The following is a 27,591-nucleotide window of genomic DNA, read 5'->3' as shown; positions in this document are numbered from 1 at the left end:
TGTCTTTTTTCTCTCTATTCCTCTCTTTGTCTCTCACTGAGTTTGAGACCATCAGTCAGTCTTTAAGCCTACGTTTGGTCTTGCTTAGAAGCAAATCATTAGTTCTTCATCTCTCACAGTAATCCTGTTTAGACTTTAAAATTGGGCCCCCAGTCCTATGCATTTAACACAGTTACTTAATAAGATGAAATGGAGGGGGTGGGGACAATTATAATTTGATATTATATATTTATATGTATACACTACCTTTTGAAATTTTGATCAGTAAGATTTTTTTTCAACCTAAGAAATTAGTAATTTTATATTTAGTAAGGATGTATTAAATTGATCAAAAGTGACAGTAAAGCCTTTTACAGTGTTACAAACGATTTCTGTCTGAAATAAATGCAATTCGTCAAAGAATTCTGGACAAAAATGTATCTCTGTTTCTTCAATAATATTCAGAAGCACACCTGTTTTCAACATTGATCATAATTAATTGCTTATTGAGCACCAAATCAGCATATTAGAATGAATCCTTTATGCGAAGGATTATGTGGCACTGAAGAGTAATGGCTGCTGAAAATTCAGCTTTGTCAAATAGAAAATTAGAGTTATAATACATTATAAATGATTTTACATGAAATTAAAACTTGTACAAATTTAAATCATATGGTACTGTAGCACATTCTTTCAAAAACAGTACATTTAAAATAAATGTTCCTAGGTATTTTTTAGATTTTGCCCTGTTTATACCAGTTTATCATCTATTCTCTTCTATCTGTTCTCATATTCATAGTGAAATACATTCATACTCCATCAAGATTTTTAGTTTTCTTTTTGCAATTGTATAAAAATATTAAAAGTACAGCCGTTTAAAGATTAAAATAATTATGAACAATGTGAACTCTATTTCATGCATACAGTTTGAGATCATAAAAGTAGATATATACAACTGATATACAAATTCTGTACAACTATACAGATATAGTTAAGGATCTTTATTTACTGACTGTCTTTTTGATATTTTTGTTTCTTCAGCTTGACAAATATAAATTTTGCTCTTGGTGTGAATAGACAATTCGTCTGTGCGTCATTTAGTTTATTTGCATTACGCTTGATGTGAAAAGGCCTCAGAAAAGTTTCTCATTTCGTATGCTAAGAGGTTGTTTACGTAGAAGACTTCTAGGCAAATCTGAATTTTTTTAAATAAATAAAAATAAATCTAGTCTGTTTCTAAGGCCCAAGGAGAGGATTGAAAAAAAATGAGGAAAAAGTAACATTATAAGTGGGCCTCAGGGAAAGAAATCTAAAAATATATATAAGACCCCTATAGCTGACCATTCATGGCTATACAAAAGACTTACAGATGAGGAAGATCACAAGCAATCTGTCATAAGAAACCTCCACAAAAGTATAAATTAGAGATTAAAAGTCTTGCATTAAACATTCAGCATGACTGTTCATCCTATGCTAACCAGCAGAGTGCTCTTTTCCTCCAGTGAAGTCTCGAAGCTTTTGTTTAAGATCAAAATAGATTCACTACAGGAAATGTACTTGGGTGAAGTTTTATTTAGAAACAAAATGATAGTTTGTCTGCTGCAGTGTTTGTAACCATGGCTCTGTTCCGTCTGACAAAATATGACTAAGAGTTTTATGAGACGGCAGTGATTTGTTTTTTCCTTCTTGTTTCAGGTCTTTGACACTGACAGTGAAGGGCATCTAAATACTATTCCTCTTTGTAGTTTCGAGGTACACTACTGTGTTTTTTACGAAATACAGAGTCCTGCCTCTGGAAAAACCTTAGGCTTACTTGGTTATATGTTACAAATACATTTGTAAAACATGGATATTGATATACCTACACATTTTACATGCACAAAATATATTAGTGATGTCTTTTTGTTCATCATGTATGTATTAATAATTTATTGTGGCCGATAGATGCTCACATTTTGATTGGTGGTGATGCTTGTTCAAAAGCCCCTTGCCATGATTAATTGTTGGGTTTTGTTCACATCAGTTGATTTAGATAGAACTAGTTCAACCAAGACTGTGTATTGAGCCACATTTACAGTTTGTGATTGCTTGTACATCTCTGAAACACTGGTTCCTCACTGTATGTACTTCAGTAATCCATGGAGACCAACACACCGATGTTGCTAAGAGACCATGTTAAAGGATAGCGTTTATTCTAGACAGCAAGAGTCTTTTCTTCATCATTCCATCTTTAGCATTCTGGGTGGAGGTTAGCTTCCATAAATGATTTTTCTCTGGTGCTGAGAGCCACACACACTGGGCGGTTGCCCTTGGCCGCTCTGTTGGAAAGTTGACCGTTACTGTGGTGGTAAATGAATGCAGACTCATTCTACTGCTGCTCAGGGTTTCATTCACACCACTTGCTGGACAAACAGGGTTATACAACTTGTCTTAGGTAACTCTGTTTCCCTTGCTAAAAAGGCCATTAATTCACTGAGTGAAGTGTGTGGACGGTCTGTACCTTTGGAACTGAGACGTCACATGTTTTCTCTGGTGTGTGTGAAGGTGGATAGGCGTGTTTGTTTCCAACACCAAAAGATTTAATCTCCACGGAAAGAACCATGGTGTGTTTCGTTTGGGGTGACACATCCTTAAACAAGCATAGAATGATGCCACCAAAGTCAATGTCAAATGCTTTAGTTTTACAGTTTTTGAATTTGTCATAGATGTCTATATATCCCTTGGTTTCTAAAATGCTATAAATTTATCTAAATCAGATAATTGTGTTTTAGGATTTATAAAATCTGCTATTAAATCACACCAGTAATAAATAAGGAGATGTAATAAAGTGTTATAAATGGGTAAGTAACTAACTAGGGAATAAAGTAATATTCAAAAAGTCTTTATTTTTGTTCTTTTTGTTTCTTCTCTGGTTTTCTTTCACAGAGGTTAGGTAGTATGGCTAATGTTTACTCAATCATGCCACCTGAAGGCAGCCAATGGGATTGCAGCCAGGAAAACACAACGTGCATCTATATGCCGAATTACCAGATTGTTACCGTCCTTCTGAAACCTCATCACACGGTCACGGATGTCTTGGCCGAGACCTGCAGGGTAAGATCAGTGCATTCAAAAAATCCACCTCTTTGTTTTAAAGAGTCAGCATAGTGTTCAGGTTAATTGCCTTGATTTTCTAACACACCCATTTTGATTTGTCAACTGTCGCATTGTTTCTCATTACTTTACACATGAGCCTCTGTCATGTCTGAATCAACACAGATGCAGACACATCATTATGTCTGTATGTGGTAGCATACTTCACTGCTGAGATTACCTGAGGCTATGGGTGTCATTATAATATATTATAATATCATTGCTCTTTTGTTGGTTTTGATTGCTTCTATTGTCCTTATTTGTAAGTCGCTTTGGATAAAAGCATCTACTAAATGACTAAAAGTAAATGTAAATAATAGGCCGCATCTAGGGAAATTCATTAATAGATGACATTATGCCCTCTTCGTGACAGCTGTTATGGCTTTCTCACAAAAATTTATTTCACAGCATTTATTTGATACAGTAAAATAGTAAATTTAATGAAATATTATTACAATTTAAAATAACTCTCTTCAATTTTAATATTTAGCTCATTTATTCCTGTGATGGGAAAGCTGAATTTTCACCAACAATGACTTCAGATATCAAAATGTCAAAATTCTTCAGAAATCATTCTCATATGCTGGTGCTCAAAAACATTTATTATTTTTATCAGTAAATCGAAATGGCATTAAATAGAATTTTTGTTACAATGTAAAATATTTACTGCTGCTTTTGATCAATTTAATGTGTTCTTGCTAAATAAAAGTACTACTTTAAAAAAACAACAAAAAAAACATTACTGACCCAAAACTTTTTAACAGTAGTAAAGGCGAAAAGTCATGAAAAAGAAAAAGGCAAATCTCATAGCTCCAGGGATGTAGCTGGAAAGGAATGCAAATATTGAGTTGTCAGCAAAGAAAATTAATAATTTACACAAAACAAATATAATTTCACCATTTTCTAACTTTTATGTTTTTCCACACCGAAATACCCTTCTTTTGTGGAATACAGAAGTAGCTGAACTCTTTTTCTAAAAGCAGAAACATACATTAACATGCATTTCAGCATTATAATCCAACTCTTCTGAAGTCATACAATATAGCTGTTATTCTTTTATGTCTTAACGCTCTACATTTAATTTTTGTATGTGGAAAGAGCTGCATCTTAAGATCATTTTCTTCCCTTAGCTCATGGGCTTGGACCCTAGCCTACACTACTTAAGGCTGAGAAGATGTGTAGGAGACAGGATTGAGGTATCAACTCCATCAGCTGATGAGCTCCTGCAGGACATGGTAAGATATTGATAATGGCACAGCTTGATGTGCAGCAGGTGGATCACAGCCCAGAGTTGTTTAACTGCATTACTTAACTTTCACTTCTGTCTCACCCTAGTCATATGACGATTTGGAGGTCAGTCAGCTGAATGTCTACACTCTGCACATGTCTAGACCTAGTCTAGCTGGAGACTTTGGTAAGCAAATCATTGCAAAGGGGATATTTAAAAGTGGCTGTTTTTAAACTCATGGGGACTGATGGCACTTTATGATGTGTTATGATAGTTTTTTTTCTTGTCCTCAAGGCTTTGCTGTTACAGGCTATGTAGACAACCTTGAAAACAGCCGTATCGTTGTCAGAGAAGTTCTCCCTGATGGGCTTGCTTTCAGCAAAGGTACTTTTGCTTGTGCAGTTATTGCTTTTATAGATTGCATTTATTTGGATATGCTGGAAACAGCTTTTTGATATTTGAACAAAGACCAAAAGATCTTTTTATGTTTTCACATATTGCCTTTGTAAGGGTATTACAACCTTTGTTCCCTTCACTCCTGTTGTTTTATATAACTGATAGGTCTGAGGCCCGGTGATGAGATCATGGTTTTAAATGGTTGTGAGGTGTCTTCTCTGGACCTGGCTCTGATACAGACTTTATTCAACGATCAGAGTCTGCAACTGACTGTGAAACGCCATCCACCCTCTATTCAGCACAGTACAGATACAGCAAACACACAGTCTCTGCGCAGGGAGAACCTCCAAAACCACCAAAGAGCCAAGTCCTCAACAGGTACAAGACACACATGTACACGAGTGATTCAGCGTTGCATGTTATTCCAGAAAAAAGTTGGATGTCTGTGTGCAGCTCAAGTTTTGTGTCAAAGATCAACTAAGTAGTGCGTTCACATTGAATGTGCCCATCTGCACTAACTGCATATGCACCCGCTCAACTGTGTATGATACAGAGCGTAATATGTGAAATGAAGTATACCCGGGCCTTAGGTTAACTACATGGACTTACAGCTCCAAAACTATTTATTTTCCAAGCAGCGCAAGATTTCGACTAGTCAGGTCTTCATCAGACACAATACCCTTGTGGAGTGAAATGCATCTGAACCCAGGATTTCGAATTAAGTTCTTGGTTAGTACCAAATTAAAAAAGTGCTACCAGCATCACTAAGCCCTCTCGTTCACCTCAAGTCAAGTTCACCTATCCAGTTTTACTCGGATACATTACATTTAAGAAATAATAGGGTTTTAATAAACTTGAATAGCTTTCAGATGATTACTTTTTAAAAACTAATTTCTAAGAAAATCCAGTCTGTTAACCACTTTCTAAATTACAAATAAGCAGTCCAGTTCACTAATTGAAAGCTTACAAGTCAGTTCACTGCTTATATACAGGTAGTTCTGTGCTTCTCTATTTATGTAGTTGAAACATATGTAAATGGAGACATGCAGCAAACACATTAGGCATCTACATTTCACACCTGCATGACCACTGGTGAGAAACAGAGTATCACTTTCCTGCTGAAGTTATACTTCTTTTCAACATGATAATTGAGAAGAAGTCTGTTGACACACTGTTACTATCAGATTCTCTCTGTTCAGGTCCACAATACGGCACTAAAACTAGCATGCTGCAAAATTAATCATTTTAATATCATTTTAATGTTTGAGAAATTGAAATCCTGGTTTGGCATTTCTGCATTGTTGCAATGTTGAACATTAGATGACATCCGTTTCTCAAAATGCAAGTTTCCAATGTAATGTAGCAGTTTTGTTTTTAAATCGAACATGGCCTAAATATACCGTGTTTTTGACAACTTTCTCTTTACTTATGTATGCAAAACTCACTGTTGAAGACATTTGTCACTTGTCACACCTCACTTGTAAACTTCCTCTCCAAATTTCCTTCCCCTGACTTCCTCAAACTGAACTGTTGTCTGTACTATCTCAGTCATTTATAAAAGTGATAAAAAGAAAGCAGTCTATATACTGTGAGCAGGAACAGTGTTACGTGCTAGTTTTGAACCCTGGCTGCTTTTGTCTGTGCATGGTAGGTGTCTGACAGAATGAACATCACAGCACATCACATTTGTTGCTACATTTAATTATTCTATTGTCTTATCAGTGATTATTTGTTCTAAATTACGGAATATGTTTCATGAGCAGTGAGTATTATGGTTTCATGTACAGAGCAGTGGTTACTCAAGAGTGTTTTGTAAGGCCGAATTATGTATTTATTTTGTATATAATATCTGTTAAAGGTTTGGGTTCCACTTTATATTAGGTGTCTTAACTACTTAAGTTAACATTAAGTGCTAACTTAGCACGTACATTTTAAACATTTGATACAATGTATATGTTTTGGAAAATTATTGCCAGATTGTGGTCAATAGTGTAAATATATTTAGTAATTATGTGCAGGTACTTTGATTGTAACTACAGTGTAACAGCATTGCATACAAATAAGTAGTTGATAAAGTTGACGCCTAATAAAAAGTGGGTCTAAGGTAATGTATTGCAGCATTGCAGTATGTAAATATACAGCTATACATCTTTAATTTCTTCTTATTGGTTCATGTCCAATTCAGTACATATTACTTCAGTAGTATCTGCTGACTCTGTATTATTGATTACACAAAATCAAGCAAAATGTCTTTCTTGGAAATGCATGATGGATATATCATGCACTGTGAGAAACACAGAATTGCAAGACACTTCAGTGTGACTTAAAAATCCACAACAAAAGCTAAAAATGAAGACCTTTGTATTAGTCGTTTAGCATTTCTGGCAGTTCTGCAACTACAGTATGTTTAACCAAGCCAGTTCAGGTGCCAAGATGAGACATTTAATTTGTTTCTAGGAACCACATTTTAAAACGCTGTCTTGCTTCCATCAAACCACCTCAATACACAATGGAATGTGTTTACTTTTATCGATCCTCACTTCATTTTGTCACCTGTATATTAATGAGCTAACAGCTAAATAGTTACTGGCATAGCTTGACGTTTGAAATTATTTGAATTGAGGGGTGGACATACCAGAAAGCGAAGTTATGTGTAAAAAATTAATTTGTAACTAATTAATAAATTAAGTAGTAAGATTAATTGACTACATGGATGCCATAATAAACGGTAATGTAAGCTGTGAAAATTACATCAAGGAGCCATTGTTAAGACTATCTGTCCCACACATCCTCGTTTTCATTTATCACATACCAAGAAAAGTAAGAAAACGAGAGGGGCAGCTGAGAGAATGTACACCATAAGACTAGTCAGATTTAAAACAAGCTGATTTCTGTCATAGTGTCTGCCACTAGCTTGGGACCCCTTGTTTCGTAAAACTTCAAATCCAACAACCTTCAGTGATCTTGCAGTGTGCACTTGGCTATTGGGGCTTCAAACCAATGTGCAAAATGGTGTTTAAGATCTTTAGTGAAATTGATGCTGTCTGACTGCAAGCCAAATCACACAACAATGCTTCATAGAATGCTCGTGGTACAGCAGGCTGAAAAGAGGAAATGGGGATATTCAGTCTTTAGAATAAAGAGGTATATCAGGACACGTGCCAAAAACAAAGGTGTAGTTTCTCTCTGTAATTTTTAACACAAAATCATGGTGTTACGGAAGAGACTCGGACAGAGAGATGGATGAATAAACCAGATGTTTGTCAACTGATGAGCAATGTAGAATGAAACAGGTGAGTAATGAACTTGGCAGACTTCGGTAGAGTGCAGAATGGTAACGTGATTATTTTCTCACGATAGGATGTTGGAGAACTGGAGATGACACATACCTCGTCTAGACAGGAGACTTGGAAGGAACACGGGAGCACACTGACTGGAGAACGTCGGAGAATACACTCGGGAGGAAACACTGTGGGTAAGTAGACACGGAGGTAAGTAGCAGGCATAGAGCTGTGAAGCTTCAGTAGTCCTCTTCGCAAAAACGAGACCGGACACTGAGTGCTTGGAGGTGTGTGTCTTTATGGAGTGCTTGATGAATGGCATAATGACGTGCAGGTGCGTGTGATTAGTATTCAGGTGAAGATTCGTTGTGATTGGCTGGTGACAGAGCCTGGCAGATCTGTGACATTACCCCCCTCTCCACGGCCCGCTCCCGAGGGCCGAGGACCCCGACGTCGTGGTGGTCTACCCCTCCCTCTGGGTGCTGGTCGTTCTGGATGGCTGGCATGGAATTCCTCAAGCAAGGCAGGATCAAGGACATCATCTCTGGGAACCCATGACCTCTCTTCGGGACCGTAGCCCTCCCAGTCTACGAGATATTCCAGATGACCACCATGGCGCCGGGAGTCCAAGATCTCCTTCACGTGGTAGATGGCGCCGTCCTCCAGGATCAAAGGGAGAGGGGTTCCTCTGTCGGGCCAGGCTCTGTGGGGGGAGAAACAGGAGAGTGGTAAGGTTTTAACAGAGAAACGTGAAATGTGGGGTGAATCCTATACTGAGGAGGGAGCTGGAGCTGATAAGTGAGTGGGTTGATTTGTCTGACGATGGTGAAGGGGCCAACAAATCTGGGACTCAGCTTCTTGCAGGGTAGGCGCATCCGGATGTCCTTGGTGGACAGCCAGACCTTCTGTCCAGGTTGGTACATGGGAGCTTCGGATCTACGAAGGTCGGTTGTCATCTTGCACCTACGTACTGCTCGCTGGAGATGGTGGTGAGCAGCGTCCCAGACCCTCTCGCTCTCTCGGAACCAGTAATCCACTGCAGGTACATCCGCTGGTTCCCCTGACCAGGGAAACATGGGTGGCTGGTAACCGAGTACGCACTGGAACGGAGTCATACCAGTGGCTGGCTGGCGTAGTGAATTCTGGGCGTATTCGGCCCAGCCAATGAACTGGTTCCAAGAGTCCTGGTGGCCACGACAGAAGGTTCGAAGGAATCGAGCTACTTCCTGAATCTTCCTTTCAGTCTGCCCGTTCGTCTGAGGATGGTATCCGGAAGACAGACTGATGGTCACACCTAGGAGCTTGAAAAAGGCTCTCCATACTCTTGATATGAATTGGGGTCCCCGGTCAGAAACTATGTCCTCTGGAATTCCAAAGTATCGGAAGATGTGGTTGAACTGTAACTCGGCAGTCTCCATCGCAGTGGGTAAACCTTTGAGAGGCAACAGACGACATGACTTAGAAAATTGGTCAAGCACCACTAGAATGCATGTGTTACCCTCTGAGGATGGTAGGTCCGTGACGAAATCAACTCCCAGGTGTGACCAGGGCCGGTTGGGAACGGGCAGAGGAAGTAGCTTGCCTGCTGGTAAGTGGCGTGGACTCTTAGACATGGCACAGTCTACACATCCCTGGACGAACCTTCTGACATCTCCAGCCATGTTGGGCCACCAGAAGCGATCCTTCAGCAGCGAGAGGGTGCTGTTGGCCCCTGGGTGGCCAGTGCCCAGAGATGAATGCACGGATTGGATGAGTGCGTTGAGCCCTGGGAATGCACTGCAAGCCGGGTGGACAGCCCGGCGGAGTGGCCGTGGAAGCATTGGTGGAGGAGAATGGACTAGTGTTCCACTGAATGGGGCTTACAATCACTTTCTCGGGGATGATGGGCTCGGGTTCGTCATTGGTTTCTTCTTGTGAATCATAGAGGCGGAAAAGGGCATCAGCCTTGACATTCTTGGGACCTGGACGGTAAGATATTAAATCGTGTGAAGAAAAGGGCCCATCGGGCTTGACGAGGGTTCAGTCTCTTAGCTTCTAAGTTCTCTGTTGCCGATGTGATAATTTCTTTCCGCCGGGCTGAGCTTACGTGAGTAGAAGGCACATGGATGGAGTTTCGCTGGTGTCCCCAGCTGTCGGGAGAGAATGGCTCCAACTCCTGAGGTGGAGGCATCTTCCTCCACGACGAACGATTTCCTGGGGTCTGGGTAAACGCTTCCTTTAGCTTTCCAAAAGCTTCTGTGGCTGCCGAAGTCCAGACTAGGGCTTTAGGTTTGCCGCGGAGCAGGTTGGTCAGTGGGCTTGCAATGGAGCTGTAATTCTGGATGAAGCGACGATAAAAGTTGGCAAACCCCAGGAAATGTTGAAGCTTCTTGATGGTACCATTGAAAAGTGGGCCATTCTCTTATCACTTCCACCTTCCCTTCGTCCATCTGGATACCACTGCTGCTGATGTTGTACCCAATGAACTGCGCTGAGGACTGGTGGAAAGAGCACTTCTCTGCCTTGAGGAATAGCTGGAAGTCTCTCAGGCGTTGCAGGACCTCCGCAACGTGGCGGCGATGTTCGGCCATACTCCAGGAGTAGATGAGGATGTCATCTATATAAACCAACACAAACCTGTGGAGATACTCCCGGAGCACCTCATGCATGAAGTCTTGGAACACGGAGGGGGCGTTTACAAGACCATAGGGCATGACCAAATACTAATAGTGACCTGTAGGGGTCACAAAGGCTGTCTTCCACTCGTCCCCCTCACGTATTCTGATGAGGTTGTAGGCGCTGCGGAGGTCCAACTTGGATAATACAGTGGCTCCGCGCAGATGTTCCAATGCCGCTGGGACGAGAGGAAGAGGATAACGGAACTTTACCGTTATTTTATTAAGTGTCTTCGCAAGGTCGTAATCCACCGTCCTTCTTGGCTACGAAGAAGAAGCTTGAGGAAGCAGGGGATGTTGAAGGACGGATATAACCTTGCTTTAAAGCCTCTTCAATATACTCCTCCATGGCCTTCTGCTCGGGGATGGAGAGTGGATAGATCTTTCCACGGGGCACTGGCTCACCCGGTAAGGAGGACTTTCAATGGATGTGGAATTCAGGGCAATGGAGTCAACTACTGGAGGGACAGGTTTAGGTGCATTGGTTGAAGCATTGGTTACCCCATTTCAGGACCTCCCCAATTTGCCATGAGATATTGGGTTGATGTTGAATGAGCCAGGGCCGCCCGAGGATGATATCTGCCGTGGAACCCTCCAGAACATGAAATTGTAACGTTTGGGTTACGGTACCTTCTTGAGCCCAAATTGTCTCTGCCCATTGCAGAGCTTTGCCCTTCAGAAGAGAGATTATAAAGGCGATTTTCGCCCTTTCATTGGGGTACAGCTGAGGTTGCATTTCAAGTGCAAGTGAACATTGTAGAAGGAATCCGTTGCACTCCTCCGCCGTGCCAGAGTAGGGCACTGGCCTGGCTATGGGACTGGAGATCACGGTAGTGGAAGAACTAGTGGAGCTTGTGACGGAAGTGATGGTTGGTGCAGGCGGTGGTGCAGGTGTTAGAGCTCGCCGGAGGATGTCCACGAGCTCTTGGAAGGGATCGGGAGTGCTCATGTTGTTGACTGTCGGTGATGGTCCGGTCTTCTGTTACGGAAGAGACTCGGACAGAGAGATGGATGAATAAACCAGATGTTTATTGTCAACTGATGAGCAATGTAGAATGAAACAGGTGAGTAATGAACTTGGCAGACTTCGGTAGAGTGCAGAATGGTAACTTGATTATCTTCTCACGATAGGACGTTGGAGAACTGGAGATGACACCTCGTCTAGACAGGAGACTTGGAAGGAACATGGGAGCAGACTGACTGGAGAACGTCGGAGAATACACTCGGGAGGACACACTGTGGGTAAGTACACACGGAGGTAAGTAGCAGGCATAGAGCTGTGAAGCTTCAGTAGTCCTCTTCACAAAAACGAGACCGGACACTGAGTGCTTGGAGGTGTGTGTCTTTATGGAGTGCTTGGTGAATGGCATAATGACGTGCAGGTGCGTGTGATTAGTATTCAGGTGGAGTGCGTTGTGATTGGCTGGTGACAGAGCCTGGCAGATCTGTGACACATGGTTAGTTACTTAGGATTCAGTTAGTTACCTATGGATTGATAACTTGAAATTCACCCCTATTAATAAAAGGCCACACTGGCAAACTGTTATGCTTGTGTGCATCTTCATTATAGTGTGAGTAATAACTCATAATCTTTTATAATCAGGGCTTTCATTAGATACATCAAGACACATGACCTCTATATTTTCTATAATATGTGCATTTCCACACTCACAACAAAAGAGCATGTGTAGTTGTTTGCAGCAAGCCTCTGTTTCTGTCATTGAAACCACCCTTCAGACCTCATTAAGCAACACAGGGCGCAACCATAATAAAGCAACAACTTGCACAACTATCAAGAATTTGAAGCATCGAGAAGTTGAAAAATTATATAAATTACTCTGCGATACACATATATATATATATATAAAACAAACATTACACTGTTTCACATATAATACATTTGTGTAAATGCTCAGCATAGCTGCAGGAACTTCCATTTTGTCTGTGGAGGCGCTGTAGTGCCAGATATATTGAAGCCATTTAGGTAACTGCACAGAAGTGAGAAGAGCACTATACAATTAATATTGAGACAAACTGCTTTGCTTGATTTTCACCAAAAAAGGTGACACACTTGACATTAGCAAAAGGCACCTGCATAGAGATCCCATATATTATATATTATAAGTCTCGTAACTGTTTAGAGAGAATTTTTAAGCATCAATATTTTTTTTTTTTTTTTGTGTGTGTTTTACTCCACATACTGTAGTTCACTTTCTGCCAATTCAAAGAACTGGTGAATTGAATGTGGTACATTACTTACCAAATATCTACTATTCCAATATAGTGCTGCATACAGTTTTAGTATTAGCATCTTTACTTGTGTATGTAACACATTGCCTAAAATTTCTCTCCTCAGATGTGTCCTGTGTGGCAGAAAACTTCGGCTTGGCTGTAGATGATGGTCTTCAGAATCCATACCACAAACATCGACCAGTGCAGCACAGCAAGGTAAAGAATAATCCATAATGTTTTATCTAATTCTTCAATTCCACAAATGCTGATGGCTTATTGTTTTGCTTGCATCGTGGGATGCTCACAAATGTCCCCTCAATGAAAACAGATCAATAAACATGCTAAATAATGTTTTAATATCTAAATGTTTTCTGTGAGTGTTAGGGGATAAAGACAGTAGTATTAGCATAATATAAAACAGTAGAAGCACATGGAAAAAATACCTAAAGAAGATACCAAAACAAATGTGTGTATGTGCGTGTGTGTGTGCATTTTGAGCAGCAGCTGTATTGTCAAAGCTTGTCAGTGTTCGTTATCATTTCGTAATTAGCCTCTTCATGGAGCTTTGGCCTTCACACTGCTTGCTTATTACTGTCACCAGCACAAGAGCTTGTATTTATGCTGAAGGCTAAACACACAAAAACATAAGAGTTACAGAAACACATATTGAACTTGATTAGTCCTCACATGCTGGGCTGAAGGATGTCATAGACCTCTCAGAAATGCATGTATGTTTTTGTGTACAGAGAGTGCTTTAACACTGCACATGAGTTCTCCTTGAATTCCATCACTTCCATTCATCACAGTGAGGATTTTTTTTTTCTTCCGTTTGTCAGACCAGGGCCCCATTTTTGTACATTCTTTTAATGCATAGAGTTTAATACAATTTTTATAAAAAAAATTAATTACATTCTAAGTGCCATTTCTTTAATTATATTGTCTATTATCATCATACTCAAAACCTTTAAATCGAGTTGTTGTAAGAATCGATTCCATTCTTCAAATGTGTAACAAGAAGTCCTGAAACAAGTGTTTACCTGTTACTTTACATGTTACTCTGGACATAGACAAGAATGTCTCCTAAGCAGTGATGGGAATAACGGCGTTATAAATAAACGTTGTTACTAACGGCGTTATTTTTTTGAGTAAAGAGTTATCAAACGAGTTACTGTTTCCCCGTTACAACGTCGTTACCGTTACTGACAATAAAATCCGGCATTACTATCATTTATAATTTAATATTATTATAATTATATTTTTCAGTATATCTGAATGGATGCAGAGTGTAGCTGTATTTGACGAACCGTAAACTCTAGTGTGAAGGCACACGACTCGCCGTGGCTTTCTCATACACTCAAATAGAGAGAGATATATAATTGGTTGATAATATTTACAATAATATATTGAATTTGATAGGGGTCTCTCACATTGTCCCACAGAAATATTAAAATAGTGTAGATTAGTGTAAAATGTTTTATAATAATAACTTATTCTATTTAGTGTTATTTCATTCATTTAACATATTTAATATTGGGGTCATCCAAGTTTGTTTTACACATTTGAACTTTGTTTTTTGGTTTTTTAACTATTGTGTTTAAAAACACAATAGTTACTTTCCCTGGTAATTAGTTACTTTTATAATGATGTAACTCAGTTACTAACCAAATTACTATTTGTGAGAAGTAACTAAGTAACTATAACTAATTACTTTTTTAAAGTAACGTGCCCAACACTGCTCCTAAGCGATTGAGGTGTTTTGTTGTTGGATGTAATAATGAACATAGCAGTCGTCATTTACTCCCAACATCTGAGCCGCTGAAGACGCAGTGGATTACATTTGTTTTTGAAGGGAATGTGCCCCAATCTACCTAAATGTGTCTGTTTGCACAAATCATTCGTGATCTAGCCTCACCTAAAGAAGAAGTGAGTATAAGGTTCTTTTATGAATCTTTGCAAATCGCCTTTCCTAATAACGTGCTAGTTAGCAAGTTCTGTGGCTAAAGTAAACAGTCTCATGAGAACGGCTCGTCACCCCACGGAAGAGAGGGGCGGGGTCAGCAGAGCTCATTAGCATTTAAAGAAACATGCACTAAAACGGCCTGCTGTGTGCAGAGTTGTTTTTGGCAAGGTAAAAAGAGTGTTGTTATTACACTGAGAAATTTTAACCAAAGTATGCTATAGACTTTTCATTTAGACCCTAAAGAAATCATATCAACTTGTGGAAAATGGGCATCTGATGACCCATTTAATAAATTCTACAGCAATACATCTTTCAAACATGAATCCCCGTGAAACCCCCTATAGTGCACACCCTACCAACATTTTGTTTTTCCACAGAAAATCTTATCACCTCATATTTCTCAATTTTTGGTTTTAACAACTTAGTTGAGTTGCACAAGTAGCTGACTAGACATTTGCATTACAGGCAGGTGTACAGGTGTACCTAATAAAGAAGCAAAAATGTGTTGAAAATGTATGTGTGCATGGAAGTTTTGGTGTTTGCTTTATAGACATGCTGTACAAAGTCGTATGTGGAATTCTGGTTTCCGAAGTCCCTTGTGTTTGTTTATATTTTCATCAAGTCAAGTCAATATTATTTGTATAGCGCTTTTAAAAATGCAAATTGTGTGAAAGCTGCTTTACATCGGCTTGATATAAAGCTGGGTGGCTTTATATCAGCTTTACAGTATGTAGACGGGGAAATAGTTTGTCAAAATAGTGTCATTCTTCTCTTGCCAGACAAAATCATCAGTTTAAATCTAGGCTAAAGCAGAGTCAGATTGTGCAAAGGACTCATCTGTTTCCTATGGTCGTGTCCCGATGGCCGTCTTGGAGACAGGGTCTTCACTGGGGATCAGTCTCTGGGGCTCATCTAGGTGTCCTGGCTGTAGAGGTCATCTCTCTAGGTGCTGATCCACCATCTGATCTGGATATAGTCTGGATCTGGGTGGCTATGGTGACCTGGGAATAAGAAAGAAACAGACTAATATTAGCGTAGATGCCATTCTTCTAACAATGTAACAGGTACATCAGGTGTTTTGGGAAGTGTTCCTGGTTCCAGTTGACCTAATTAATGCAGTCCTAAACAATCCTTTATCGGATTTGAATTACAGAAATGCGATAGTATATTATGTGTAAACCAGGTTAAAGAGATGGGTCTTTAATCTAGATTTAAACTGACAGAGTGTGTCTGCTTCCCGAACAGTGTTAGGTAGTTGGTCCAGAGTTTGGGCGCTAAATAGGAAAACGATCTCCCGCCCGCAGTTGATCTTGATATTCTAGGTATTATCAAATGACCAGAGTTTTGAGATCGCAGTGGACGTGAAGGACTATAATGCGATAAGAGCTCACTCAAATACTGAGGTGCCAAACCATTCAGGGCTTTATAGGTAATTAGCAAGATCTTAAAGAATAGATCTTAAAATGTGTCCAATGTTTAATAGGGAGCCAGTGCAGTGTTGACAGAACCGGGCTAATGTGGTCATACTTCCTGGTTCTAGTAAGAACTCTAGCTGCTGCATTTGGAACCAGCTGGAGTTTATTAAACGTGCAGAGCAACCACCCAATAAAGCATTACAATAATCTAGTCTCGAGGTCATGAATGCATGAATTAATGTTTGTGCAATTGACATTGAGAGCATAGGTCGTAATTTAGGTATATTTTTAAGATGGAAAAATGCAGTTTTACAATTGTTAGAAACATGTTTTTCGAAGGGACGATTGCTATCAAAAAGTACGCCTAGGTTCCTAGCTGATGACGAAGAATTTACAGAGCAGCCATCAAGTATTAGACAGTGATCTAGGTTATTACATGCAAAAGTTTTTGGTCCAATAATTAACACTCTGTTTTTTCTGAATTTAGCAGTAAGAAATTGCTAGTCATCCAGTTTTTTATATCAACTATACATTCCATTAGTTTTGCAAATTGGTAAGTTTCATCAGGTCGCGAGGAAATATAGAGCTGGGTATCATCAGCATAACAGTGAAAGCTAACACCATGTTTCCTAATGATATCTCCCAAGGATAACATGTAAAGCATGAAAAGAGGCCAAGTACTGAGCCTTGAGGTACTCCATACTGCACTTGTGATTGGTATGATACCTCTTCATTTACTGCCACAAATTGATGGCGGTCAGATAAGTACGATTTGAACCATGCCAGTGCACTTCCTCTAATGCCAACATCATTTTCTAGTCTATTTAAAAGAATGTTGTGGTCGATAGTGTCAAACGTGGCGCTAAGATCCAGTAGCACTAATAGAGAGATAGAAAGCAGTTATCAGATGATAAAAGCAGATCGTTTGTAACTCTAATGAGAGCAGTCTCAGTACTATGATATGGTCTAAAACCTGACTGGAAATCCTCACATATATAATTTTTCTCTAAGAAGGAACATAGTTGTGATGATACTACCTTTTCTAATATCTCTGACAGGAAAGGGAGATTCGAGATCGGTCTGTAATTAATTAATTCTTTGGGATCAAGTTGTGGTTTTTTAATGAGAGGCTTAATAACAGCCAGTTTGAAGGTTTTTGGGACATATCCTAATGACAATGATGAGTTAATAATTAGGGATGCACGATATTGGAATTCTGCCGATATTCGATATGCCGATATTTTTCAACTCATTTTGGCCGATATCGATGCCGATACCGATATATTTCCTTTTGTTTGGAAACAACACCAAGTCTCTCCTGTGCAGAAATTATAAGCAAAATATTATTCATTTTGGTTAACTTATTTATTAGAATTAAATAAAAAATAATAAAGGTTTTTTAACAGTACATTGAAGCTTTGAAAATAAATATAAATAAACTATAATCAATCGCTGCATTTTTTCCCCCAGAAAGATGCAGTGTTAACCCTAATATTTTATTTTAAGATTTAACATTTGTAGATGGTCTAAAACTAAAAGATTTTCAGAATTTTTACAACTCTTTTGAGCTCATGATTTGTTTAAAAAATAAAACGTTACACATTAATGAATAAATCAGTATATATAAAATTATTTAATTTACAAGTGTCATGTTTGTGATTTTTTTTCATGTAAGCTATAGCTTCTGACCATTAAATCAAAACATACTTATGTTATTACATCAGTTACTGCTTTATTTAATCAGAAACACAGTCTAAATATTATTTGTGTAGGCTATTTTACTTTTAATTTAATTAGAAGTAGGCCAACAGCGCCCCCTACAGATTAAAACTCCTTACCGAACGGGCATTAGGACCTAGGGGAGGCTGTCACTGCTGCCCCTGCTTGTGCTATAACTGTTTACTCTATCCCACACCAAACGCGTCTTTCTGTACATGCCTTCACACATTAAATGCAGCGATCCAAAACAGTCAATCTATTCATCATTCAGACAAAACTTTGCTTCAAGAATGAGCCACATTGCTGACGTGATCTAATCGCTAGCACACCCTGAGCACATGCGAGTTAACCCCTTCCCCTTATCGGCAAGACATATCGGCATAATTTTGCATATCAGGCCGATGCCGATATTTACATTTAAAGTCATTATCGGCCGATTTCGATATCAGTCCGATAATATCGTGCATCCCTATTAATAATATTCAGAAGAGGATCTATTACTTCTGGAAGCACCTCTTTTAGGAGCTTAGATGGAACAGGGTCTAAAATACAGGTTGTTGGTTTAGATGATTTTACCATTTTATACAATTCTTAATTTCTTATAGAAGAGAATGAGTGGAATTGTTCCTCATGGGATCTATAGTGCACTATCTGATGCGATACTGTGGCTGACAGCTGCATGGTTACAGTTTTACCTCTAATAGTTTTGATCTTGGAAGTAGAGTAGCTCATAAAGTCATTACTACTGTGCTGCTGGGTAATGTCTGCACCTGCTGATGTTATATTTTTTGTTAATTTAGCCACTGTATTAAATAAATGCTTGGGGTTGTGTTTGTTTTCTTCTAAAAGAGATGTAAAGTAAGCAGATCTAGCAGTTTTTAATGCTTTTCTGTAGGATAGGGTACTTTTCCGCCAAGCAATACGAAATACCTCTAATTTTGTTTTTCTTCAGCTGCGCTCCATTCATAAAAAAGATGGGTTGCTTGATTTAAAAGTGGAGTGTCCCGTGAAGATTTGCTTGTTTCTTAAACTGAGCACAGTAAACAAGAGGTCTCCCAATCTATAGAGATTTATTTTTATTTGACAGTCTTTATCGTCGACCTGATTGCAAAGACACTATTTAAACTGAACTGAGCTGGATGATGACATCACTGAATTCAATAATGAAATGCCTTTAACTGAAAATTTAGTGTTTGATCTTGTCATTTTACATTGACACACTATTTTCCTATTCTGATATTGTGCAGTTGCTTTGACACAATTTGCATTGTTAAAAGCACTATATAAATAAAGGTGACTTGACTTGACTTGCAAGCCTTCTCCACTCTTGATGTGCAAATGTATTAATTAAAGGCTCATGTTGATGAGCTGCACTGCTCATTGCTTATTGCCTTCCAACACCAGAATAAATAACACGGGAAAACACTGAAAAATGTATGTTTTCAGATGGTCATAAAGTGTTTTCTCTCCAGTTTTCCAGATGGTGAGTCCAAATTCATGTGGACAGTGGCACCTCTGAGTGCATTTTTGCTCTAGTGGAACACAGCTCTGCATGTCATGTTGTGATTTTTATATATTACACATTGTAGGCTGTCTTACTGAGTTTGTGTTAATGAAGTCTCCTCTTTTGCAAAGCTTTTTTGCTTGTGGCTGTGAGAAGCTCCAGTTATCATTCTGTAATTGATCTGCTGAGGAGGTGGATTAGACAGGGGGAGGGATCCTTTTTATTGTTTGCAGATGAACAACTGTGAGTCCCTATGCACATAGCAGTTCATAATACTCCTGTATCTGGGTCCGTTTGCAATTTAATTTATGAATTGCTGAGAGCTGTGAAGAGAGCTGTGTGAAACTGTTATCAGAGTCCATAGGAAACACATTTCTTTCCTCACTTTGTAATTGCTTGTATTAAAATTATGTAAATTGATTTGATTATGATATGGCTGCTGTCACATGACCCTAGATTAGTACCTCTGTTAGGGTTGAAGAGAGTGTAGTTTATATGATTGAAATAATGTGTCAGTATGTCTGGCATAAACTGTAGTGTGGTATATAATGTGCCGTTGCAGGCAGCATGTGGCTGTGTTTCCATTGTTATTATTTGGGTGTTTGGTAACACTTTAGTATAGGGACCAATTCTCAATATTAACTAGTTGCTTATTAGCAAGCCTATTATTAACATATTGGCTGTTTATTCATACTTATAAAGCACATATTCTGCATGACCATATTCTACATCCCTAATCCTAACCAATACCTAAAACTAACAACTACCTTGCTAACTATTAATAAGCAGCAAAATTAGGTGTTTTTATCAGGCAAAAGTCCTAGTTAAAGGTTTGTTGATAGCGAGAATTGGACCTTAAAATAAAGTGTGACCGGATGTTTACTACCACTTTCCAAACTTTGCAACTTTTTGATCTATTGAGTTTCGAGTGTTATCCTTCTGGAAAATGACAGTCCATTTCATAACCACCAAAGACAACCCTCTAAAATTCCTCCACTGTAAAATCTATGAAGATTACTTTGTAGATATAGTCTAGTTTCATTAAAACATTTAGTGCTATCCTTCAGCACAAAGATATAGTCCCTGACATGTAGGCTAAACCTTTGAAGCCTCTGTGGGTGTACTGTGTAAAACATCGTAGTTGTTACTATAAAGTGTATTTTAGTCTAAAACTCCGTATGGACTCTTTACTGGCATCCAGGGCAGAAACAATCCACTTCAAACAAAGGTGGGGGTTTTTTTTCCAATTCTCTCAATTGCTCTTGTTTCCTAAATTCTGGCACTTTGTCTTCATCTGCCGTAAAGAGATGGATCAGAAAATTAACCTTATTTATAGGCAAAGGGGCTGTAGTATCAGGGAAGGCTCTTTGATATCAAGCTGTGAACTAGCTCATCTTTTAAGTTTACTTCATTAGCAGAAGAATTTGACAAGATATGCTTGAAGTTGGAAAGTCTTGATCATTCCAAAAATATATCTTTGGCTGCAAAAAACTTATACACACAGCCAAGCAAAGTGTTCTCAAAAGCCAGTAGCTACCCCATAATTTCCAATTACCAGACCCTCAGTGTTCACCATTGAACTAGGGGGATGGGAATGACTAAGCCAGTCAGTCAGCATATGGCTGTGAGCTGACTAATAATCTGGGTTTATATAACAGTCCTGTACACAGCCAGAGATTGGGAAGGGATCCGTACAACAGGAAGAACTAACACTACGAGCACTGCCCATGGGACGGGGTCAGCTCCAATGGCAGAGCAGACCAAACGGGATGCCAGGCCATGCATCTACCTCGCCTCGCTCATTGAGCTCTGCCTCTGTGAGCACTCACCAGTCGAGGTTCTCTGTTCCTTCCTTGCCATGTGCTGGTTCTGGCCAGACTGTGTCAAGGAAGGCAAGGATATCTTCCTCAACTCAACTCTTCTCACTCTACATCGGTTGCTCCAGAACAAGCTGGCCCGACTGCTGGAGGAAATTGCTGCCTGCATGGCCTGCCAGAATGTTGCAGAAGGATCGGTTTTCATGGTACCAAAAGCTGTTATATTTATATGAGGGGGGATTGACTCCTAATCAGTTTTTAACAAATAATTTCAGCTTGTTAATTGCATTGGTGTTGATATCTGAGGAATTAACATTGAGTTAGCATCACTTTCTTGTTTTCGCTGTAATCGGGCACATTATTTTGACAGATTGGATTTCAATATTAAAACTTGCTTGAAAAACTCAGTGGATGATGAAGAAGAATAATAGATTAAAATGTGCACTAGAGCATATAACTGCAAGTGCCGTTTGGATTGCTTGGCTATCCACGTTGATTTATGTGTGTGTGTCTTTATTTATCGGGCTTTAAAAAGAAGATGGCTACATGGCACAATTGCTGTAACCTCAGGGATGAATCACACCCTGTCAGAGCCTCTACTACAGCGTGACAGGACATTTTCCTCTGAGCAATGGCCAGTGCTTTCTCCAGGGACATTACATCCTCTTGGCTTCCCATACGTTTTTATTTTATTATGTTGTATGAGCAAGATCTTGTTAGTCTGGGTTTCCAGGAATTAACACAATAAAATGAGTATGTCAGAATTGAAGTGCCGTAAGAGTTACTCACTGTTTGTTGGTGGTGACTTTTTGAAGAGGGGCGTTAGCATTAGTTTTAACACCTTGCCCACAGAATATGCCAAATGAGGATAATCTTTCTCTTGGCACACGTACAAGACCCATAATCCTTCAGCCTCCCACAGTCCCTCTCCGGTGACCTTAGAGAAGTCACCACTGTTTGTTCTTTGTTATGGTTTCATTCAGCTAATAAAGTGCTAGAACTCAGTGATTGTATTCATGGGATTTCCTTTTGTTACATGGACTCTTTTTTTGTGCACGTCGCTTAGGGTGATGTTGGTTTAATGAGTCTAATAGTATGTTTTGCAGCTGTAAACATGCTTTAGTGCAGAACTAGCCATTAAGGATCTTTTAAGCGGGGTACATTAACAGTCAATGAGAGCTGTGTGTTTATAAATATAAAAAATAATTGGGCAAATTATACCTCTTAAACAATACAAAGTCCTTGAACACGCAAAGCATTAGAAATTACACAAACCGTTGGTCCCAAGCCACGATTATTCATACTTCCCCCAAAGATAATTGCATTGACCAATGTAATCTACGCCTGTATATATTTACGCAAAGTGTGGTTCTTTACTTACATTTGCGTTTACGCTGAAACATACATTTTTGACAACATCTAAAAAGTCAGTTGTAACATGAACTACTTCACAGACAAAAAATGAATCTTGTGAATATTGAACTTGTAGCATTAACATTTTGATTATGTTGTATATTTTATCTTCCACATGAGCAAGACATTAATCTTTTTTGTGTTGCCGGGGAAAGCGAAACTAAATTATGGGCATTACAAATAAACTTGACTTGTCAGGCCTAGCTTTGCCTTGCCTAACAAGCATCAGATATGTTACAAGATAAAGACCTGTACCCACTAAATGATATAATTTTGTACAAACACACTGTATGACTAGTAATGTCTAAACAAATGACTTAAGAGATGAGATATTTTTGGCATTTACTGAAAAATTATTTTACTTGATTTACTTTTTGAATAATTTTCACTTACTTTTCTAGTAAACATTACAAAGAAATGGCTAGTAACAATGAATTGAACATCAATTTCTGAAATAGTATTTTCTTGTATAACACTCCAATAATCTTGAGAAATTTTTTTTATAGTTTATAAAGGAATCTGGTTTACAAGGATGTGCATACCTATAAGGATTGATATAAACATATGTGTAAATAAATTGCTTGCAAAAACAAACCTTAAGATCTAAAGGTCTGACTGGCAAGTGTTTGTTCGGTGCATGTTTAATGTGTTGTTCAGATCCTAACGAGGTTTAGTGTTACAAGACCTGAATTTGACATAAACAACACTCTGAGAGGCATCTCTGATCACTAACCATGGACAGTGCACTGGTTTATTCTGACTACTGCGCAGAACCAGACATCAGATGTAATCTAAGAATAGGATCTTTGCCTGAGAGCTGTGTGGTAGCCCAGAGCAAAACACTGAGGAGAGTTCAGGCTTGATGTTTATGGAAAATTTCAGACTATTTTGAGACCGTTTGAAAAGCAGATCTATTTTTAAATCAAATAAAATCATTGTCTTTTTCCCTCTCCTCTGTGACGGCGTAGTTCTGGTTGATATTTTCAAGCAATTATGTGTGGTAATGTTAGCCTTAGTGTTCACAGGCCATCCAGAAACGTTTCCATTGTGTTGATGTTATTGAAAGGCTAGGCTACTGGTAGTGTTTGCAAACTGTCTGAGCACTTCATTATGCTCTCTGGAAACTGCAGCGGGGTCATGCGAGCCAGCAATTGATATGCAGATTTCAGTGGGCAGCAGCAGTTTCAGTGTAGCGTCTATGTCCACAAAACCTGCTAGTGATCGATTTTTAGATCCTGTCAGAGAAGCTTTAAAAAGATACTGTAAAGGGCCTAACACCAAGGATTTTGGAAATACTTGATTGTTGACTTGCAGTTGGAAGAGGGAGACATGTCATGAGTTAATGTGGAGCAAGAGTGTGACAAAACCAGAGCTGAAGACTAACTCAACAAACATGCCAACTTTCAGGGTGGGCAAGATTAGAAGGAAGGGCTGTTCTCTGGCCAGAAGGACCAAGTTCCATTCCATAGCTGCCTGGAGGATACTTTATAGGCTGCTTTTCACAGTGAGTGTATTTTTGAATCAGAACAAGAGGATGGAGACAAAGCATCTCATGGGTGTCTCTAGTGACCACTTGATTGCATTTCAATTTGGAGCAGATCGATCTGATACTGACATTTGAGAGGATCAACAAGAAAAGATACTGATCCTGATTAATTATTAACAGGGTTATTTTATTAAGGGTTAGTTGTATGAATTGTTTATTTAGCAAGTAAATTGTGTATTATTACGATTCATCATGTTTTAGATGTTAATAAATGAAAAAAAAGTGTCTGAATAGAGTCTGATCCATTAGAGATGGAGCCTATTTAATTGCTTATTAGTGATTGACACGAATACTTTACATTTGCAGTTACAGGCTAGATGAAACACCTTAACACAAATAAGCAACCAACTCTGTAATGCTTTTCAATTTCTATATTATCACAGTGTTTATTTACTTATTTGAAATATTTGCATTATTTATGCATTTTAAAACATGACTCTTAAAAATAATACCAAAAATATTAATTAGTATTGTAAAAAGCACATTTTGTGTAGTTATTCGTTTCTCTTGGTCATATATTAATTTAAAGGTGCAATATCAAAGTCGTGGCCGTGTAGTGTTGAGGTGTTACTCAAGAGTATCTTGTAAATACCTGTCAAGCAAAAAAGCCAACTCTGGATCTCTTTTAAATTAACAAGATTCAGAGTTGTTGTCATCTCTGAAAAGCCATCCTGATGTTAACATGTGTTTTATTGTGGGCTCTGTCACTTTTCCTTTACCCTTCTCTGAACAAGTTTTCTTTATTTTAACAATAGGCATTTCCTCAGATGGTTGCATTTTTGAGTGATCCATTGTTAATGATGTTGCTTATTAGTTATGGCTGCAAGCTGTCAGGACTATTAACACACTTCCCACCACACTGCACACGCTCTAATAGTCAAACCGTATTCTTTTTGTTTGCAGACATGACATAACCGCATAAAGATGACATTTCTATTTCCTAAGAAATATCAAGCGTAGCGTTAGTTCTGGCAGATCACATTAGTCAAGCTTGCATCAGCTGACTCTCAGCTGATCCCCATCTACCTATAGGAATACGACACCTATCTAAGCATCCATATATAAGGTCCCTCAGTATTATCATCAGTTTTCGCATTGCTCAATAGCTAATTACCCTCCTCCATCCCCAACTCCTCCTCTGTCAGTCAGGATCCAGCTTCTGATTCTCCTTTGAATCAGACCAATTCAAAAATGTGTACATAAAATTACCGAACTTTAACGATATCTGCAATACTTCCGTTCGTTCTGTTCTGTTTACCCTGGGGGGTTATCTCTGCTCTCCCTGCTCTCATCCATGCTAGGCTGCATGAATGCACAGGGAGTTCTTGCCCAGAACAGAATCATACCGCCAATCCAAACTGTATGCTAATTGTCAATCATCTTTGACGATAGTGGTCCTGAACAGAAATGACCTGACAGCATAAGTTATGAATCCGTATTATGTGCTGTGAATCATGGGAAAGGTTAAAGGTTTAATATTTTAGCTCAATAATTTGCTCAATAATTGATTTTTGTTCATTTTATTTTAAATCTAAAAATATGCTGTAGTCAAGTCAAGTCACCTTTATTTATATAACGCTTTTATCAATGCAGATTGTGTCAAAGCACTTAACAATATCAAACTGGAGGATAGAGTGTCAGTAATGTATAACAATAAGATTAAACACTCAATTTTCAGTAGATCACCTTTGACCAAGTTGAATGCTCTCTAAAGACTTTTTAAATTTAGACATGTCTGAAAATGGTATATCTGAGAGGGTTAATGCTTTATAAATAGTTCATCTATTTCCACCATTCTGACCTGTTCAGGCAGATATGAGGGTCATTTACAAACATCATAAGCGGGCATTGACAGAATAATGAGTCAATCATAGTTCAGCATAGGCACCTCCCTCCTCTCACATGATTTTTTGCCTGTATTTTGTAGTTATGCCCTTCGCATTCATGGCATGCTTTAGTGTAATAAGAATACAGTGAAACCATGGGATGTCAGTGAGGCGCTGCATTCCTTTGAAACTTTATCCGCTGTTGGACTGTGACCCCGTTTGCATGCACTTCAGAAAACGGCTTATTCCAGGGTTGTTGCAGAAAGCAGCATTCTGAAACTTCATGTAAACACGTAGTACTCCATATTTCTTATGCTTTTGAAGGGATTAAGAGAAAGCAGTTTAAAACAGCTATATGTTTCCACTGGAGAATGTAGCTTACATGTCATTTAAACAGAAGTGGCATTCTTGCAGATTTTTTAGAGCGTGCATGTGTGTTGAGAAGACAGGATTTTATAGAGAGATGGGAAAGATGGGGGAGAAACCTGCTTACTCACTATGTTGCATAAAGGGCCTAACAGAGTGCATTTATCTTTTTTTTTCTTTTCTTTTTTTGCATGCATGCATTTTAAAGATGCAGTGGACCCCACTTACAACTATTTAGTGTTGTCGATCACATTCAGATAACCTAAAACAGATGATAATAAGGTCTAAGTGGGTCCAATGCGTCATTCGGATCTCAAACTTGCGCTGCCAAGCAGTTTCTCTCTTCTGCAAACAGTGAGCTGTGAACATTTTCTGTCAAGGAGGATAGATTGTGAGACTGAAGCTTTTTGACAGCTGGTATCACAGCATTGAAGGAACTGTCATCTAGGGACTTGAGAGTAAGGAATAGAGAACTGAAGCTTTCAACTCTTATTTCTTGTGTTACTGTCTTTTTCACCTCCACATGGTTCCTTTATCATTGTTAATTAGAATTTGGGTCACCCAGCATGCAAACAGAAACATTTTATGCAGTACCATTCTGTCATACTGTATTGGCCTGTTTACTGTTTCGATTCTCACAGTGACTTGGCATGAATTTATACAGCCATTTCACACTCAGTGTAAATATGTGTGTAGTGAGAAAAGCCATCATTTTCAGGTGCTTTCGAGAGGTTAACAGGAATATGTAGGGAGTCTTCACAACCTGCAGCGCTCCTCTTAACCTCGTGGTGACTGCAGCAAAACAAATGACACATGCACTAGCCACAATTACTGTTATCTGTCTGTGCCAGGCTGGGTTTCCCACCGACTCTAGCACAAGGTGCTCGATTAATGTGTCCACATGTTGTCTCCTGCCTCCCTCTGCATCTTATCTATGTGGTTTGGAGTTTTTTTTTATTATATCCTGAAATCTAGGATGTTTGAGACTATAACACTTTAGAGTGTTGTCATGTCATGTAACTTTTTCCTTTATTCTGTCACAATTTATAGGCCTTTGTGTTGTTCCAAACCGGTTTGGAAAACAAATATATATATATTTTTAAAATGATACTTAATGATACTA

At 38.8% G+C, this 27,591-nt stretch overlaps 1 protein-coding gene across 2 annotated transcripts in view; it reads left to right on the top strand.

The window, feature by feature from the left end:
- Positions 1-27,591, top strand: part of LOC306886558 (rho guanine nucleotide exchange factor TIAM2-like) — a 95,860-nt gene that overhangs the window by 54,668 nt on the left and 13,601 nt on the right. For both annotated transcript variants that reach the window (XM_079443748.1, XM_079443747.1), the window contains exons 9-14: positions 2,905-3,072; positions 4,242-4,346; positions 4,447-4,525; positions 4,634-4,723; positions 4,901-5,113; positions 13,027-13,118. In XM_079443748.1, the coding sequence (XP_079299874.1) occupies positions 2,905-3,072; positions 4,242-4,346; positions 4,447-4,525; positions 4,634-4,723; positions 4,901-5,113; positions 13,027-13,118 (747 nt within the window). The remainder of the gene's footprint in view (positions 1-2,904; positions 3,073-4,241; positions 4,347-4,446; positions 4,526-4,633; positions 4,724-4,900; positions 5,114-13,026; positions 13,119-27,591) is intronic.

Source organism: Barbus barbus (assembly GCF_936440315.1).
Source record: "Barbus barbus genome assembly, chromosome: 20".
NCBI classification, from domain to species: Eukaryota; Metazoa; Chordata; class Actinopteri; order Cypriniformes; family Cyprinidae; genus Barbus; species Barbus barbus.
The sequence above is the reverse complement of the archived record's forward strand: the minus strand, read 5'-3'. Positions and strand labels throughout refer to the sequence as shown.